At 46.2% G+C, this 19,072-nt stretch overlaps 2 protein-coding genes across 4 annotated transcripts in view; both read right to left on the minus strand.

The window, feature by feature from the left end:
* Nucleotides 1–4,149: 4,149 nt before the first annotated feature.
* Nucleotides 4,150–5,005, minus strand: LOC123506668 (zinc finger protein SNAI2-like). The gene has a single exon (XM_045258918.1). It carries the CDS (start codon nt 5,003–5,005, stop codon nt 4,352–4,354), a length of 654 nt encoding a protein of 217 aa, XP_045114853.1. The 3' UTR covers nt 4,150–4,351.
* Nucleotides 5,006–5,079: 74 nt separating this feature from the next.
* The window catches only part of LOC123506667, a 226,638-nt gene continuing 212,645 nt past the window's right edge, over nt 5,080–19,072 (minus strand). For 2 of the 3 annotated variants that reach the window (XM_045258916.1, XM_045258915.1), the window contains exon 3: nt 5,080–5,771. In XM_045258916.1, the coding sequence (XP_045114851.1) occupies nt 5,080–5,771 (692 nt within the window). Of the gene's footprint in view, nt 5,772–8,082; nt 8,316–19,072 lie in introns of those variants that run through there. The other variant, XM_045258917.1, reaches the window with a different exon arrangement.

The following is a 19,072-nucleotide window of genomic DNA, read 5'->3' on the forward strand; positions in this document are numbered from 1 at the left end:
GAGAGAGAGAGAGAGAGAGAGAGAGAGAGAGAGAGTATATTCGTCTATGCAACGTAAAAACAACAACAAGAGCCATATGTTCACAAAACCAGCAAATTAAGATCAGGTATAAAAGTCGAACTTAAGCCAAGAATCCGGTTTGAAATGGCCTTGAAACAGTGACAATAACAACAACATGAACAACCCAGCTTACAATCTCTCACGTCCTGTGGTTGCCGAAAGCTCATACATATGCTTTCTCTTCAATTTGCTTCTAAAACATTGAGTGTAAAAGCAAAAGATACATTGAAAACAGTGACAATAACAACATCCCAGCTTACAATCTCCGCCGAATATTCACACATATACTTTCTCTTCAATTTGCTTCCAAAATATTGAGTGTAAAAGCAAGATACATTGAGGAAGTGGGCGTATACATGGCACACATTGATACGTATTCTTGTGTAACTTTTTATATATCAGGATACACGGTCTCATAAACAGTAAATATTGACATGTTGTACTGGTGTTTATTGGTGTATTTATGAATGTTTCCTCTGCTGTAAATATTCAAAAGGCTGATATATATATTTTTTCATGTGTTCTCGAAGTCGTGCTGTGGTGAAGAGTGAACTGTGACATTATTCTCTTAACGTCTATTTCACATCTCCACTTGTCGCTCCTTTCTTCTCTCCCTGGTACTTCTTTTTGCATCTGAAACACCACCTCTGCGTACACTTCCTCCTTACACCTGCACTCTTCCCTTCTACACATCCACCACCACACACTCGCTACTCCTCACATCCTCACTTCACTCCCGGTAATCGACATCTACAACCGTCTTACTCTTTATATCTTCCACGGGTCCATGGTCTCTACTTATCCATCACAACACTCACATCCCTGTCCTCTCCTTTCCACGCCTCCTCGGCCCCATTCCTTCCACAACGCACTGTACACCTTCCTGCCTGTGCCTGCCAATAATGGGCGGCTAACAGGTCAGAGTGTTTGAGGCTTGCACACTCGTCTACCGCACTGCAAAAACGCGACATCAAAACACTGGCTACCTCGCAAGGGCGTCACAGCAGGTAAAAATAGAGCAGCGATGTGGCCCCCTTGCTAACAGGACCATGGAGGGAGGAAGGGAGGGAGGGAGGCATGGAGGGAAGGAGGGAGGCACGGAGGGAAGGAGGGAAGCAAGGAGGGAAGGAGTAAAGTGACAGGAAATCTGTCTTGAATTGTGGTGTTGTGTGGGGAAGCCTTTGTTTTTGTTTTATTTTTTCTTGTTTTTTCCTTTTTTTTCGTTCTGGGAGGCGCAACTCTTTTCTCTGTTTCTCGGTAATCTAATGCGTTTCGATTTCTAAAGGGACTGTAAAGCGTGGTGGTTTGTTGTAATGTTACCTATGTACTATTATCATTTCCGACCATAACCACCATTCTCACTGAACGCCGCATCATATTTACCTTTCCTGTCTCATTATTTGATCATCACCCCTTTCTCTACCTCCAGGAAAGAAAACAAGACAAAAAGAAAAAAAAAGGTTGTTACATTTTGGTCTTAATAAAAATCTGGATGATTATATTTTATGAACATTTACAAACACAAACCATATTTTGAGTTCTTTGGAGAAACACACACTTTTGCAATAATAAGTCAACGATGAACATTAAGTGGCTAAGTGTGTGCAGGAAAACCAGAGAGAGAGAGAGAGAGAGAGAGAGAGAGAGAGAGAGAGAGAGAGAGAGAGAGAGAGAGAGAGAGAGAGAGAGAGAGAGAGAGAGAGAGAGAGAGAGAGAGAGAGAGAGAGAGAGAGAGAGAGAGAGAGAGAGAGAGAGAGAGAGAGAGAGAGAGAGAGAGAGAGATTAAGACGTCAGACTTCAATTTATTTATTTCCACACAAGGTGAACGCCGGAAGAGTTAATCAGGTAGCACGTATATTTTCTCGTCTTCCTCCTCCTCTTCATTCACGCCCTGGACCACCCACCAGTAGCTCCACGCCCCTGACGCAGCACCCGTCCTTCCCTTCCTCCATATCTTCCCTTCCCCGAAAACTGTGAACAGCGTCAACTTTCGTATTGCTGAAGTTGGTTATTTTTTTTTTTTTCAGATGGAAGTCTTATTGAGAGGGAATAAATATAAGCAGCGTCCTTTTAGCGTGCTTCTATCCTCGCTCGTTTCCTCTTACTAACCTGCCACATAATTTTCACCTCGAGTATACTGTCGTTGTTCACTTCACCAAACCGCAATTATGTGGCGGAACAAAATATAGCCACATTCGCTTAACGTACGACTTGACGCTTGCAAAAATAAAAAAATGAGAAAAAAATATGAAAAAAAAAACAATGGCGATCTTATCAACATCACAAGGCTTCCCACAGGTAATTTTTCTTCGATTTTTGTCAAGTGGAGCATTTGTTGAAGTTTTATCTTTGCAAGCTTTCATTGGTGCAGTGAATTTCCTTTTGATGGAGGATAGGAAGCAAGGACGGGAGGGGAGGCAGAGTGGGGGAAGAGGAGGAAGAGGAAGAGGGGCAGATTTGTTCACTTTCCTTTGATAACAAGTGCAGGTTTAATTTATGTATCAGTGCTTCAGCGTGTGTGTGTGTGCATGTGTGTGTGTGTGTGTGTGTGTGTGTGTGTGTGTGTGTGTGTGTGTGTGTGTGTGTGTGTGTGTGTGTGTGTGTATCAGCCAAGACTTGCTTTCCACCTGCAGACACTCACTACTTATATCACACACACACACACACACACACACACACACACACACACACACACACACACACACACATTTAACCCTCACTCAACACTGCAAATCCCACGAATAAGGAAAACCACACGGTACACTAAGCACGGTACACGCACCACACTATACCATGCCCCATCAATTTTAATAGATAGCAGACAAGACAAAATTTAATGCCCAGCTGATACATTCCATCCCGAGTCTTCCATTCCACCCTAAGACCTAAGCTTAAAGAAACGACGAAAGCGGGAGAGTCTCAAAAGTTACACTCCTTAGAACTTCAGCACCATCACGTATCCGCGTTGCCTCACACCGCGTAGCTAATCCTGAAAGAAAGTATTAAGAGACACCTGCTGACCGAGTTTGGGGGAAGCGTGAGGGTGGCTTTGGGGAGAATGACGCAAGATGGGGCGGCAAGGTGTGGCGGTGTGGGAGTGGTGACTAGTGAGGAGTGGGAGGACGTGCTTGGTGATGAGTGTGGAGAGGCGCACGTGATTGGAAAGTGATGAGAGGTCTGATACAAATAGTGTGATGAATGGTAGTGGTGGTGGTGGTGGTGGTGGTGGTGATGGTGGAGATATGCGTCGGGATATAATGCAAAGGGAAAGTTGGGAATATTGACATAAATAGAACCAAAACAGGAAGGAGAATCATGCGTTTATACAAAAGGATATTCAGAAATTATGTTTTTTCTTTCTAAAATTAAGAGTTCAGTGGGGATGTGGTATCTGAGGAACGTACGTGTGTGTGTGTGTGTGTGTGTGTGTGTGTGTGTGTGTGTGTGTGTGTGTGTGTGTGTGTGTGTGTGTGTGTGTGTGTGTGTGTGTGTGTGTGTGTGTGTGTGTGTGTGTGTGTGTGTGTGTGTGTGTGTGTGTGTGTGTGTGTGTGTGTGTGTGTGTGTGTGTGTGTGTGTGTGCGCGTGTGTGCGTGTGTAAGCTCCTGACCATGCCTGACTATCTATACAACTAAATTCAGCTACCCAACACCGCAGACTTATCACAAGTGTACCGAGCTTGACGTTCAGTCTAGGGACGCAGGTAGCCAGATGGCGTCCCTCCCAATCCTTCCTCACCCACTCACCCACCCACCCACAGACACACACACACACACACACACACACTGTACCTGGTCATAACAAGACTGCTCAGTCACCCATCAGTCTCTCCTTAGAAAATGACATTGAAGGTTTACTGGATCTTTTCTCTGGCCCGTGTGACTGAGAACTCGAAGCATTATCGTTCAGACGTGTTCCAGTAAAGTTTTGTATCGCAAAGCAGGGAATGAATACTTTATGGTAAATACTCCAGTCATTGACTGCACGCCCGCTTCCTAAGCAGCGTGAGTCGCCCCTGTATTATGTGGCAATCCACATAACTCAAAAAATAGTATTTCAATACAGCATAAACTGATGTGAGAACAAAACATCTTTCAATATTACAAAATAATTTATTCATTTATTTAACAAAACTGTAAAAAAATCTACACTAAAAGACTAGAGTTTTGAGACAGAATCATCGCTCCCAGACGTAAGAAAATATTTCTTCCTTCAATCTATATTAAGTGACGTGGCGGCGACTTCGCGTGTCAGGAAGTAGCGTCACCGGCTGTGGCAGATTTGGCTTGAGGTGTCACGGGTGGCTCGGCCTGTGCATGGCGGGGCAGGCAGCCTCGGTGTGTTTGTTGAGCAACGACATCCTGGAGAAGGTCTTGTGGCAGGTGCCGCACGCGTACTTCTTGACGTCAGCGTGGGTCTGGAGGTGGGCCCTCAGGTTGCTGCGGTCCGCGAAGCAGCGGTCACACTGCGGACACTGGAAGGGCTTCTCCCCCGTGTGGGTCCTGATGTGTCCCTGCAACAGCCATGGGCGCGAGAAAGCCTTGCCGCACAGCTGACACTTGCAAGGCAGCGTGTGCGTGCGGATGTGCATCTTGAGGGCGCCCAGGCTCGTGTATACCTTCTCGCAGTGCTTGCACGCGAACGACTTGGCCCCGAGGGCGGCGCAATGGAACTGTTTGTGCTTGCTGAGGCCGGAGTAGGTGGAATACGATTTGCCGCAGTCAGTGCAAGAGTAACGCGCATCCCCGCGACCCCCACCGCTGCTGCCTTCACTAGACGCAGACTCTGAGCCCGGCGAGCCGCATTCCCTGGACTGTCGACCCGGCAAGGGCGGCGGGTTGGGCGGTAGCATGTGGGGAAGCGGCCAGCTCAGGGGCACCATCCCGTTCCACAGATTGGATGCAGCAATCAAGTGTCGCTGCCTCTCAGGGGGCGGGAGAGCGGGCATGTTTGGAAAAACCCGAAGAAGATTTTGCCGTGGTGGATCGTCTGTCAGCCAAGGCCTGTGTGGGCGTGACGAGCTTACTGGGGAGAGGTTGTGTTCTGGAGCTCGACTTGCTTCTGTACCTTCCGGAAATCCTTGTGGACGTGTCCCCAGGGATCCTGCTGGCCCAACGACTTGGCCGAAACCTCCTTGGATGCGTGGTGTGTCCCAGCCAGGGCAAGTGGTCTACCAGATGCCAACCCGGGATTGGGAGAGAGTTGTTGTAGCCTGACGGTATCTCTTGGGTCACTGTGGGCACTGTATTCCACGGGCTTTGTGGTGTCCAGGTGACCGCCGCCGCTGCTGACTGGTACGACGGAAGGTCGGGCGTCAAGGCGGGTGGCCAGGGCCTGCATGGCGCGCACGTGCTGAGACTCAGCGTCCGGCCCTGGTGACGGCAGCTTGGCCATGCAGTGAGAATCAGGGGGAGCAGGGGTGGAGGGCGGCGGTGTTGACCGTCTGATTGGCGCGCTTCCTTCTTGCCGCGTGTTTTGAGGCGCCTGAGTAATAGTTTCCACGGAGCACGTGGCCTCCATCCTGGCCACTCTTCTCTGTCCAAGGCAGCATCCGTCTCGTGCGTCAGTGCCTGCATTCTGCTGGGGGCTGTCTGGCAAGCGTGTGTTTTGCAAGCGTGTGTGGGGAGACTGTAGGAGAGGAGTGGGGGGCGCCTCGTTCCCACACCTGATGCTGAGATCCTCGGGCTCCGTCTGCTCGTTCAGGCCTCCTTCCGCTGTGGACAATACATGCGTTAGTAGTGACACTCTGACATCATCTCACAACATCCTCAAATACAAGTTGCTGTATCATGAATAGCACAACACGAAGCCTAAGGTACACTTTAAATAGTTAAAAGTTTAAAAGTTAAGTATAATTTTTCATATCACAAATTTAATTAAATCTTCACTTTCAAACATAATAGCAAGGGGATGGAAGCAGGAGGATAATGATAACGAGAAGAGAAGGATAAGAGAGACAAACGAGAGAGGAGGGAGCAGAGGTGGAAGTAATTTATGCTTTCAATGACTCGGGTAATAAAGGAGCAGGCAGATACCACAGCGAGGAGCACAGGTGCGTCAGAATGTCGCACTGATCACCATCGGTGGTTAAGACCGTAAAGTTATGGCGCCTTACATCGCACAAACAAAAGAGCCTCGTTCACCTCAAGACAGCCAAGGAAGGAAACTATCTTTGACCTTGTGAGTGGTGCTCCAAAGGTGTAGAATTAACCAACAGTACTTAGAGTTACGGTAAAACTAACTTGCAAACATGTTATTGTAGTTCTATTTCCACGAGTGACAGATGTACTTGAATTTCGCTACTTTTTCTGTTATTCATTTGTATAATTTTAAGCAACGTGTAATGCTGTATGTGATTAATTTTGTTAATAAGCTATCTATCAGGATTAACATAAGCACTGTGTAAAGTTTCATCTCGCTACATCAAAGGCATTACCGAGATTTTTAAAAAGTGTCAAATAGAATAAATCCTTTGTAATGGTGTAAAGCTTCTTGCAAATGCATAGACTAGTTTAGCAAAGTGTGATGTGAATGAAACCAAAGACACGACAGAGTTTCTTTTATATTTTCTTTATTGGAGATCACGCACGAGATACAGACGGTGTCTCTGTCACCACAACACAGAAAATATAAGGTGGTGGAATGACTTGTTGCGGAAAAATCTTTAGGCTTTTCTCAATTTTCCTTGCCTCGTAAAGAAAATGGCTACACACACACACACACACACACACACACACACACACACACACACACACACACACACACACACACACACACACACACACACTGCAGTATTGACAACATGCATTAAACAGAATCTCTCCATCCACTGCAAGTTATCGCTTTCCTTTACAACGAACTAAAAAGTGATGTTTTATTATGCACCAAACTCCACACGCCAGCAATGCCTAATATAAACACGAGTGACTGAGGATGTTAAGGCAACCACGACTGAGAATTCACATCACGAATTAAAAAAGAAAAAAACTACTTAATCATCAACATCACCAAAATTAACACGTCCGCAATGTTTAACTCAAATAAACATGAAAAACAACTCACTGCGGCAAACATGACTTCGAATTTTCACACTCAAAGTCTCCTCATCATAATTTTCGATGACGTCAGGTAAACGTGATTCCGCAAAGCATTAGTGTCGAACCGTGATGAAGTAATCCGTCTGATGTCCTCAAAACGACTTTCCCATGTTCTAATTAAACCCTTAATGGTCACCTTGAGTCTCCCAGGCCAGGTGACGCCCTCCCTTGACGCCCTCCCAACACCTTCCTACATTCAGGTCACTCGGGTCACCTCATCTGTCCTGGGTGGAGGCGTGAGGGGACCAACAAGGCGGCGGAACGAATGGCAACTAATTCAACATTTTGTGACATTTCAGAGAGAGAGAGAGAGAGAGAGAGAGAGAGAGAGAGAGAGAGAGAGAGAGAGAGAGAGAGAGAGAGAGAGAGAGAGAGAGAGAGAGAGAGAGAGAGAGAGAGAGAGGAGGGAGGTAAGGAGATTAACTCTAATGGTAAAACATATATTTATATAATATTTTTTTGCATGCATTCCAAGGTTCTAAGAAATTCTGACTTGCTCGCGCGCGCGCACACGCACAGGCACACGCGCGCACACACACAGGCACACGCGCGCACACACACATACACACACACACACACACACACACACACACACACACACGCACACACACACACACACACACACACACACACACACACACACACACACACACACACACACACACACACACACGCCGGAAGGAATAAACATAAATGACAACACCACCACCAAATACTACTATTACCACTACTACTACTACTATAACCACCATCACCACCACCACTGTTAAAACCACGGCCAGTACGGAACACACACACACACACACACACAAATTAATAAATAGTAAAGATCTAAAACAATGTAAACACTATCACCATCACCACCACCACTACCACCACCACCTTGACATGCAAACACGGCGTGATTGAGAAGTGAGGGGAAACTAACCTGCCTCCTCATAGTCCAAGGAGAGGGGACGCTTCTTGAGGGGACACCTGGCGTACTTTCCCTTCAAAACACCCATGACTCACTCGCTGGCTGGGGAGGAAGCACCTGAGGGCAAACGGTCAGCACACGAGGAGAGAAGCACCACGCTATCTCGCTCCACGCCGCCACTCAGCCGACCTCTCCCAACAGGGGCGCGGGGATGACTGAAGAGTGAAGACCGGGTGCCCACTTGCTGTTTTGGGGCGTCTTGCCGCTGACAGGAGTTACCTAGTGGCTTCAAGAGGCTGTTTCTCCTTTTCAACTCTCATTCCTCATCCGTAAAGTCTTCTGCATTAAAGATACGATGTCATTAACCAGTTGGGCTGAATGTCGTCCATCCGCTACATTTTCTTCAACGCGAAAACAGTGTCGGAAATCGAGGATCTAGCGAGTCTTGCAGTGGGAGCTAAAGGGACGGGATAACACGTGCCAAGCGACCAATCACCGTCGCACCGTGTCACGCGTCTTGGCCAATCAACGCGCGCTTTGACCCGCTCGGAGAAGAGTACGAGAAGAGATGAGCCTTTCAATCCTTAATTAACGTGGGTGTCAACGCTGTACTGGGACACTACGCCTTAGGGACATGCGCGCGCACCTGAGGATTTTGTGCACCCAGGGAAAGGTGTAGTGTCTCGTGGGAGAGAAAGGTGCGAAGAAGCTTTGGGGAAAAAATGAGGAGAGGAATGCAGGACTATCATATGGAAGAGAGAGAGGCGTGGGTAAGGGACACTCGGTAAGGCAAGCAAGGGAGGGGAAAGGAGGAATGGAGGGAGTTGGGTAATGGCAAGTGGTGTCCATGTGTGTGTGTGTGTGTGTGTGTGTGTGTGTGTGTGTGTGTGTGTGTGTGTCCGCCTTGTGTTATCTTCCGGTGTGTGTGTGTGTGTGTGTGTGTGTGTGTGTGTGTTCCGCCTTGTGTTATCTTCCGGTGTGTGTGTGTGTGTGTGTTTCGCTTTGTGTTGTCTTCCGGTATGTGTGTGTGTGTGTGTGTGTGTGTTATATAAGGACAGTTTATGGTTGAGAAATTCATCAGAAGAAAGGAACGAAAACTTCCATAAGACGATTAGTATCTCCCCTCCTCCCTCCCTCCTCCTCTCTCTCTCTCTCTCTCTCTCTCTCTCTCTCTCTCTCTCAATAAATCTAGGAGGAACCCATCCAGGTGGACGCGACATAGGGCGTAATATGATATACTCCCTCCGCCCATTTCTCTCCCCCACACCTCTCTCTATCTTTCTCTCCCTCCCTCCCTTCCTCCTTCCTCTCAGAACTTTCCTCCTCTTCCTCTCCTTCACTCTGTTATGTTTTTCCTTTCCTCCCTTTCCCTCTCCGATTTAATGACTCTCTCTCTCTCTCTCTCTCTCTCTCTCTCTCTCTCTCTCTCTCTCTCTCTCTCTCACACACACACACACACACACACACACGAATCCAAATGTACTTTAAAATACGAAACATACAAATGCACATGAGAAAATTTTCACTCTATTCAGTAAAAAAAAAAAAGGCCAAATGTTGACGATTTATTCCCAGAAACTTAGCGCACCACCAACGCCACCACGACTATCAACTCCACCAAATATTTTCTCCTTTTTTTCTTTATCAAGCAGGTATAATCCACTTCACTCCTGCCACATCCATTAGTCTGTACAGCATGCAATTCCCACCACCACCCGCCGCCACCCTCACCTGGGCTGCACCTGTGGCTATCTAGATCACCCGGCGCTCTCCCACCAGGTAACACACACGCGGACTCTTAATCCCAGCAAGGCGTTAAGACCCCAAGGCACCGCTGCATGCCACCAAGAAAGCCACACCTCACGTTAGCAAATCATTCCCTCTACTCTTATCACCTTAAAAGTTTTCACCTGAGACTATTAATTATAAAGTCACCTACCTGTGCCACCCTCCCAGGTTTTCTTTTGCACTGAGTCACATGAGAGTTTGCCTTGGAGTTTACCCACCACCTGACCCGGGGTGTTTGTCAAGTGGCTGTCTTGCCTGTCAGGAGCTTCCCTTTCCATCTCTCATCAAGGCACCGGAAGGTATCGCCAGGAGGTGTTCTTTCCTCTGATCCTACACCTCGTTACCACTATACTTATACCCTAATAAAGTTTCCCTTCTCGCTTTCTTCCCCTGCTACGTCTTCTCCCTGCCACTCTTTTCCCCATTAGAGTTTCTTTTCTCGCTTTCATTCCCTGCCATGCCTTTCCTCTGTCATTCTTTTTTCCCTATAAGAATTTTCTTTCTCCCTTTCATCCCCTTGCCACTCTTCTCCCTATTAGAGCTTCCTTCCTCGCTATCTTCCCCTGCCACGCCCTTCCCTATCACTCTTTCCCCCATTGGAGCTTCCTTCATCGCTATGTTCCCCTACAACGCTTCTTTTTCCTCCTTTACATCACCTTGTCTTTATCACTCTCCTCAGTCGCACTTCAACTCTACCTCCCTCCTTACCTCATTGCCTCAGTTTCTTCATGTATCCTACCTCCTTCTTTCTCTTCCTTCTCCTCATCGCCTCCCACACACTCCAAGATGGCGGGTGTTCCTGCAGGTGGCGGCAGGTGAGGCAGGTGAGAAGCGTTGCCAATCACCCAAGCTTCAGGTCACTTTAATTTGAACTCAGGTAAGATGAAAGCTCCGGAAATAGACGACTATAAATGTGGAGATGCTTGAGTTATGGTGTAAGAGTCCTTGTTGACCTGCATGTGCGTGTGCGTGTGTGTGTGTGTGTGTGTGTGTGTTAGCTACGTACTCACTCTCTTAAGATCAGTCTACAAGAGAGAATGTGCCAATGTCTAACCCCAACACCTATACAGTACCACGTTTACCCATCACTCCCTCCCTCTCTCCCTCTATCCCTCAATTCATCCCACGAACACCTGAATAGAGCCCCTTCCTTACTCATAGCATCCACCCAAACCCTCAACACCTCATTACACACACCTGCGGCCACCACTAACCACCTTAACTACCCCACCTCACACACTTGTACTAATTACCACCTAGCATACCTGCGCCACCGCATGAAACACCTGAGTAATGGCCATTCCACACACCTGCACAACACACCTACCCCCCTTGAACCCTCAGTACCCAATACACAATGCCCAATCCTCCACACACCTGTACTCAATATCTCAGTATCCACACACACCTGCACCACACATATGCTTTCTGTTGACGCGGCAGGCACGGTCATGGGGGCGCGGGGCATGCAGTAAAGAGGCACGGATATGCTTGTGCACGTGGATGGCGAGCAAGGAGGGGAGGAAACAGGATAAGTTGGAAAGAGGGTGGGAGAGAGCAAGCGAAGGAGGCAAGGAAGAGGGGAAGGTGATAGGGGAGGAGGGAGTGCGGAGGGGAAAGAGGAAAGGGGTATAACCTGAGATGTTCTGTATACAAGGGAAATAAAGAAAGAAATCACACTCGTTACTAATATTTTGCAAACTTTTTCGTAATGGATTCCTAAGGTGAGGTGTGAGGGCGGAAATTTGACGCTAGAGAAAACACTGGGTTAGTCAACAAAGCCAGTTACATAAGTGGCTTGGCTTACGAACTGGGGGACTAGTGGTTGAATTATTACTATTATTATCATTATTTTCTTACGTATTATAAGATTCTGGCAATAACAACAGCTATGAAAAAAATATGCTCTGAAGTAATGAAGTGAAAGCCATGAGGTTGACTGGCTTATAAAGGACTAATATGAACCTGGCTTAAAAGATGCACTGAAGTAATGAAGTGAAAGCCATGAGGTTGACTGGCTTATAAAGGATTAATATGAACCTGGCTTAATCTGGCTTAAACCTTACCTCACTTCAGTACTTGTGTTTGTCCTTTTGTCACGAAATCTCACATTTTATCTCCTTTCATTAATATGATAAAAGATTTCTGTATGTATAGTAGATTCACAAGTGTGTCTAGCAAATTGTTTCTCTCTCTCTCTCTCTCTCTCTCTCTCTCTCTCTCTCTCTCTCTCTCTCTCGTGGCCAAACACCTCAGCTCTCCCACAGTCTAACACACACCGGGCACGGATAAACAGATATATTTGCTGGTTTGGTGTGCTTGTGTGTGTGTTTATGCTGGCTGGCTGATGTCGAGAGAGAGAGAGAGAGAGAGAGAGAGAGAGAGAGAGAGAGAGAGAGAGAGAGAGAGAGAGAGAGAGAGAGAGAGAGAGAGAGAGAGAGAGAGAGAGAGAGAGAGAGAGAGAGAGAGAGAGAGAGAGAGAGAGAGAGAGAGAGAGAGAGAGAGAGAGAGAGAGAGAGAGAGAGAGAGAGAGAGAGAGAGAGAGAGAGAGAGAGAGAGAGAGAGAGAGAGAGAGAGAGAGAGAGAGAGAGAGAGAGAGAGAGAGAGAGAGAGAGAGAGAGAGAGAGAGAGAGAGAGAGAGAGAGAGAGAGAGAGAGAGAGAGAGAGAGAGAGAGAGAGAGAGAGAGAGAGAGAGAGAGAGAGAGAGAGAGAGAGAGAGAGAGAGAGAGAGAGAGAGAGAGAGAGAGAGAGAGAGAGAGAGAGAGAGAGAGAGAGAGAGAGAGAGAGAGAGAGAGAGAGAGAGAGAGAGAGAGAGAGAGAGAGAGAGAGAGAGAGAGAGAGAGAGAGAGAGAGAGAGAGAGAGAGAGAGAGAGAGAGAGAGAGAGAGAGAGAGAGAGAGAGAGAGAGAGAGAGAGAGAGAGAGAGAGAGAGAGAGAGAGAGAGAGAGAGAGAGAGAGAGAGAGAGAGAGAGAGAGAGAGAGAGAGAGAGAGAGAGAGAGAGAGAGAGAGAGAGAGAGAGAGAGAGAGAGAGAGAGAGAGAGAGAGAGAGAGAGAGAGAGAGAGAGAGAGAGAGAGAGAGAGAGAGAGAGAGAATGAACACGTCGCTACAGGTGCACAGGATAGACGAAGAAAGAAGAAAATATACAAGAGAATATATGAGGATTTTTCATCTTCACGGACTATCAAGATGATGAACCAGGAAGGTTAAGAGGAGAGGAGAAGAATAAAATGATAATTGTATGCAAGGTAAATAGGAAGAGGTGAAGGGAATAGACTGAGGCAAGCAAGCAATGCAACCAAGAAAGCAAACGATGAAGGAAGGAAAATATTGGCTCGAGAGAGAGAGAGAGAGAGAGAGAGAGAGAGAGAGAGAGAGAGAGAGAGAGAGAGAGAGTTACATATCTTAACATATCTTATTATATAACATGAACACAAAATTAAGAGTTTCAGATTATACACGAAAAACACAAAACACAAGATGAAAAAATTAGAGAAAATGAATGCAAGAGATAAAGAACAATGAAACAAAAGAGAAAAGAGAAAATGAGAAAAAGAAAAGAGAAAGAGCTTGAGGAGATAAACACGAGACAACAAATAAAACAAGAAGACCAACAAGAGAAGGTTAGAAAGAGAAACAGTGTAATAAAAAGGAATGAATGGAACAGAAGAGACACTGAACGATGAAAGGAAACAGGATAGTAAAGAAGAGTGAAAAGAGAAAAGAAAGTGAACCATGAAAGCGAGAAGAACCTGATGAAGATGGGAATGGGAGATGCATAATAAAAGTCACATATTTAGAGAGAAACGTAAGATGCAAATGCTGGAGAAAGACGAAGAAAAATAGACGAAAAGAAATATAAAACGTTGACGAGAGGAAAAAAAAAAATAGAAAGAAAATTTAGAGGAAAAAATCTCATCCAAAGTAAACACCGGAGAATAATAATCATTGTGTGTGTGTGTGTGTGTGTGTGTGTGTGTGTGTGTGTGTGTGTGTGTGTGTGTGTGTGTGTGTGTGTGTGTGTGTGTGTGTGTGTAAATAAATAAGAGTTGGCAGAATGGAGGGAAGGAGAATTCTTTTCTTTTTACCACACCACTACCACCACTTTCACGTCCACCACCACCACCACCACCACCACCACCAAGTCCACCACCACCACCACCACCACCACCACCACCACCACCACCTGATAGAGAGAAAAAAAAAAAAAAAAGGTGGGTACTTGGAAGGGAGCAAAACTTGTCCTCTCGGCTCGGTGTCATAGAGTTTGCTTACCGTCCAAACATTCAAGGGGAGAGAGAAGGAAGAGTGAAAAAAAGGGACAGGAAAACTTTGTACTTGTCAACTAAAGGGAAAGCGATTCCTTGCATGGACATAAAGAAGGAAAACTTAATCGTGTCTCTAAAACTTATAACTTAATGAAGGAGCGAGCATGCATAAAACGAGAGAGAGAGAGAGAGAGAGAGAGAGAGAGAGAGAGAGAGAGAGAGAGAGAGAGAGAGAGAGAGAGAGAGAGAGAGAGAGAGAGAGAGAGAGAGAGAGAGAGAGAGAGAGAGAGAGAGAGAGAGAGAGAGAGAGAGAGAGAGAGAGAGAGAGAGAGAGAGAGAGAGAGAGAGAGAGAGAGAGAGAGAGAGAGAGAGAGAGAGAGAGAGAGAGAGAGAGAGAGAGAGAGAGAGAGAGAGAGAGAGAGAGAGAGAGAGAGAGCAAAATAAAGCCATCAATCATATAATAAACAAGAAGAACAGCTTTTCATCCATCTATCCTAATGACTTCCCGAGTGTAAATCAGCCGCTAACCCTTTCAGAACCAGGACGCGTTTTCAATATTCATTCTGGTTTACTAATTAGCGATTTTACACAACTTCAGAAACTTATGTGGGGGATTAAAATGATAAAGACTCTGGCCATTAATCTTCTGACCTCCATAGACCCTTCATAATGCAAGCAAAATCGTCTAATCGTACCAAAAAAATCAAGATAAAAATTGCGTCCTAGTATTGAAGAGGTTAAAAGGTGGATTGTTTACTGCGCCAGGTAATTAATTAGCGTGGCACATCAAAGGGCAGGTAAGCAAGCGTGGACCAGCTAGCGTCGGGAAACACCCCCAACACCCTCACCCGTTTACCTGAGTTACTCCTCCGTCAGCTCCCATAACTCTAGAAAATGTGCGTGATAACCAACACTCGTGAGGGAGCGACCAGGAGGAGGAGGAGGAGGAGGAGGAAGAGGAGGAGGAGGAGGAGGAGGAGGAGGAGGAGGAGGAGGAGGAGGAGGAGAGAAGGAGGAGGAGGGAGAGACACCTGCCGCCTGATTTTGACGAGATGCTTTGGATTAGTGCCAGATTACACCCCTCCTCCCTCTCTCTCCTCTCTCTCTCTCTCTCTCTCTCTCTCTCTCTCTCTCTCTCTACCCTTGCGTACATTCTTCCTTGCTTTATCACTCTTTACGCTTTTTCCTCTCTCGTTTTCTAATCTCCTTTTTTCCCATTTCCATCTTCTTTACGTTATTTTGAAGCAGAGAGAGAGAGAGAGAGAGAGAGAGAGAGAGAGAGAGAGAGAGAGAGAGAGAGAGAAATTGTGTTACGTGGAGTAATGAAAGTGAGAAAGTAACAATAAACTAAGTGAGAGAAAGAGAGCTAGGAGGAGGAGGAGGAGGAGGAGGAGGAGGAGGAGGAGGAGGAGGAGAGGAGAGGAGAGAGAGAGAGAGAGAGAGAGAGAGAGAGAGAGAGAGAGAGAGAGAGAGAGAGAGAGAGAGAGAGAGAGACCAAGTGAAGTGTCCTCGAGTGAAATGAAGAAGCAATAATGGCCGTAGTTTTTTATATAAATTCTAATAGACACTCACTCCCATTTCCTCCATCCACTTCCCTTTTCTCCTCCTATCTCTCAAACGTCTATCTCTCTCTCTCTCTCTCTCTCTCTCGAGGCGGCGCGGAAGGGAAGGGAAAAACGGGAAGACCTGCAGAAGGCGTCGACGAGGAAAAGCAAACAACATCTGACCGAAAATTCATCAGTGACTCAGGCGGTAAAGGCAGACGGAGACGACAGGTGGCGCTGGCCTGACGAACGACGGCAGGTGAAGGAGGAGGAGGAGGAGGAGGAGGAGGAGGAGGAGGAGGAGGAGGAGGAGGAAGAGGAAGAGGAGGAGAGAGAGAGAGAGAGAGAGAGAGAGAGAGAGAGAGAGAGAGAGAGAGAGAGAGAGAGAGAGAGAGAGAGAGAGAGAGAGAGAGAGAGAGAGAGAGAGAGAGAGAGAGAGAGAGAGAGAGAGAGAGAGAGAGAGAGAGAGAGAGAGAGAGAGAGAGAGAGAGAGAGAGAGAGAGAGAGAGAGAGAGAGAGAGAGAGAGAGAGAGAGAGAGAGAGAGAGAGGACGTGCAAACAACCAGCAAAGAGGATAATAAAGTGAAAATGGGAGGAAGAGAATCGTATAAAACTGAGATCAAGGAGGAGGAGGAGGAGGAGGAAAGATTAAGAGGTTAGAAGAGACGGAAGAGGAAGAAGAAGAAGAAGAAGAAGAAGAAGAAGAAGAAGAAGAAGAAGAAGAAGAAGAAGATGAAGACGAAGAAGAAGAAGAAGAAGACGCACGAGATGAGATAGTGGAAAAGAGGAAAAAAAAAAAAGAAATTAAAAGAAATACAAAGGAAAACAAACATCATGAGACATTTTGCTCCTTACTAAACTGTTTGATGACTAGAAAAGAAAGATTTAAATTAGGATTGGTTACCGTGACAGGAAGACAAAGTGGGGCTCGATTCCCGTTTACAGGAGGAGGAGGAGGAGGAGGAGGAGGAGGAGGAGGAGGAGGAGGAGGAGGAGGAGGAGGAGGAGGAGGAGAGCGAGAAAGAGAAGAAGGAGGAGAGCGAGAAAGAGGAAGAGGAATAAACTACAGACCGATGGAAGGGAAAAGCAGGAAAAGGAGAAGAAATGAATAAGAAAGAACGAAAAAGGAAAAACCAGAAAGAGAGAGAGAGAGAGAGAGAGAGAGAGAGAGAGAGAGAGAGAGAGAGAGAGAGAGAGCGGCCTGGGGAAATTGATGGAAAGAGATAAGGAAGAGCTCTGGGACGAAACACCTGCTCGTGAGGAGATGAAGGGAGGCGCACCTGTCGATAAATGAGGTGCAGGTGAGAGGGGAACAAGCTTACCTATGGCGGGGAAATGGAGGGAAGGGAAGACTAAATATAACCAAGAGAGACGGAGTTTATTAAAAGGATATTGAGAGGGAGAAAATATTAACAAAATAATTATAAAAATGAAATATGGAGGAGGAGGAAGAGGAAGAAGAGAACGAAGATACTGAGAAGGGGAAAATATTAACAAAACAATGAAAAGAAACATGGAGGAGGAGAAAGAAGAGGAAGAGAAGGAAGATACTGAGAGGGCGAAAATATGAAAAAAATAATGATAAAAAGGAAATGTGGAGGAGGAGGAAGAGAACGAAGATACTGAGAGAGGGAAAATAAAAAAAAAAAAGAAATATGGAGGAGGAGGAGAAGGAAAAGGAGGAAGAGAACGAGAAAGATAAGGATATAAAAATGATAGAATAGCTATAAAAAAGAAACGATAAATGGAGGAGGAGGAGGAGGAGGAGGAGGAGGAGGAGGAGGAGGAGGAGGAGGAGGAGGAGGAGGAGGAGGAGGAGGAGGAAGAGGATAAGGAAAAGGAGAAAAAATCACAAAAATAAAATGAGGAATAAAGACAGCGAAGATAAAAAAAAGAAAATTACCAAAAAAGATGAAAAAAACGAGGAAAAATCGAAAGAAGAAAAAGATAAAAAAACAACAAGGAAGGAAATAAAAAAAAAAAGAAATACCGTAAACTTGCAAGAGAGGAAAAAAAGAAAATAAAACATGTGAAAAGTTAAGATAGAAAAGTAAAAAAAAAAACCAAAGAAATATGAATGTGAAGAAAAGTAGATGGAGAAGTATTTGCAAATTATTATAAGAGATTAAGGCGAGAATGTGTACTGGGGAAGGAGGAGGAGGAGGAGGAGGAGGAGGAGGAGGAGGAGGAGGAGGAGGAGGAGGAGGAGGAGGAGGAGGAGGAGGAGGAGGAGGAGGAGGTGGAGAGAGAGAGAGAGAGAGAGAGAGAGAGAGAGAGAGAGAGAGAGAGAGAGAGAGAGAGAGAGAGAGAGAGAGAGAGAGAGAGAGAGAGAGAGAGAGAGAGAGAGAGAGAGAGAGAGAGAGAGAGAGAGAGAGAGAGAGAGAGAGAGAGAGAGAGAGAGAGAGAGAGAGAGAGAGAGAGAGAGAGAGAGAGAGAGAGAGAGAGAGAGAGAGAGAAAGATAGAGAGAGAGAGAGAGAGAGACAGGGATGTCATAAGGGCGCAATAAAACAGAGAAGTTATGAAGACCAAACTCCTGAGCATGCCACGTGTCCAGTGACGGGGAGGAGGAGGAGGAGGAGGAGGAGGAGGAGGAGGAGGAGGAGGAGGAGGAGGAGGAAGAGGAGGAGGAGGAGGAAGAGGACTATGAGATATATTGCAAATTACTCTTAAATATCTAAAAAGAGGTCCTTGCAGTATGACATTATGTATAATTTTAATGTATATTTTTGTTTACTGTCACCTGTAAACACTCAGGCTGGCGTCCGTTTATGTATATGGATAAAAAATGACTAATATGCATGTCTTAAAGCACACACACACACACACACACACACACACACACACACACACACACACACACACACACACTGAATAAAAAACTTCAGGAGTAAAAAAAATACAAAAAAAGAAAAAATAAATGGAAGAGGATTAAGATAACGTACGAATTAGGAATGAAATGAATAAAACTAATGAAAACGACGCAAAAATTCAAAGTAAACGACTCACTAATGCAGAAAATATTTGTATTGACTCTCTCTCTCTCTGTGTGTGTGTGTGTGTGTGTGTGTGTGTGTGTGTGTGTGTGTGTGTGTGTGTGTGTGTGTGTGTGTGTGTTGAGGTGCATTCTGGGTCTGAGTGCACCTGTTACTCCGGGCAAAAACAAGTCAGGCGGTCACCAGGCGGGGGTGGGGTGGATGAGAGGAAGAGAGGAGGCACTATGGGCAGGGAGAAGGGTGGAAAAGAGGCAGGGGAAAGTATGAGGGGCAAGGAGGAGTAGATGAGGAAGGGGGAATGAAGGGATGAAGGGATGAGGGGAAGGAGGAGTCGTGGGTGTGAGTCACTCGTCTGATAGAAGGGCGCACCTGAGGCCAGAGAACCACGCCCATCCCCGCCCATGAAGTGT

Source organism: Portunus trituberculatus, chromosome 20 (genome assembly GCF_017591435.1).
Source record: "Portunus trituberculatus isolate SZX2019 chromosome 20, ASM1759143v1, whole genome shotgun sequence".
In the NCBI taxonomy this organism is placed as follows: Eukaryota; Metazoa; Arthropoda; class Malacostraca; order Decapoda; family Portunidae; genus Portunus; species Portunus trituberculatus.

Coding starts and splice junctions, on each gene's coding strand:
- LOC123506668 (XM_045258918.1), bottom strand. CDS start 5,005: ATGCCCGCTCTCCCGCCCCCTGAGAGGCAGCGACACTTGATTGCTGCA.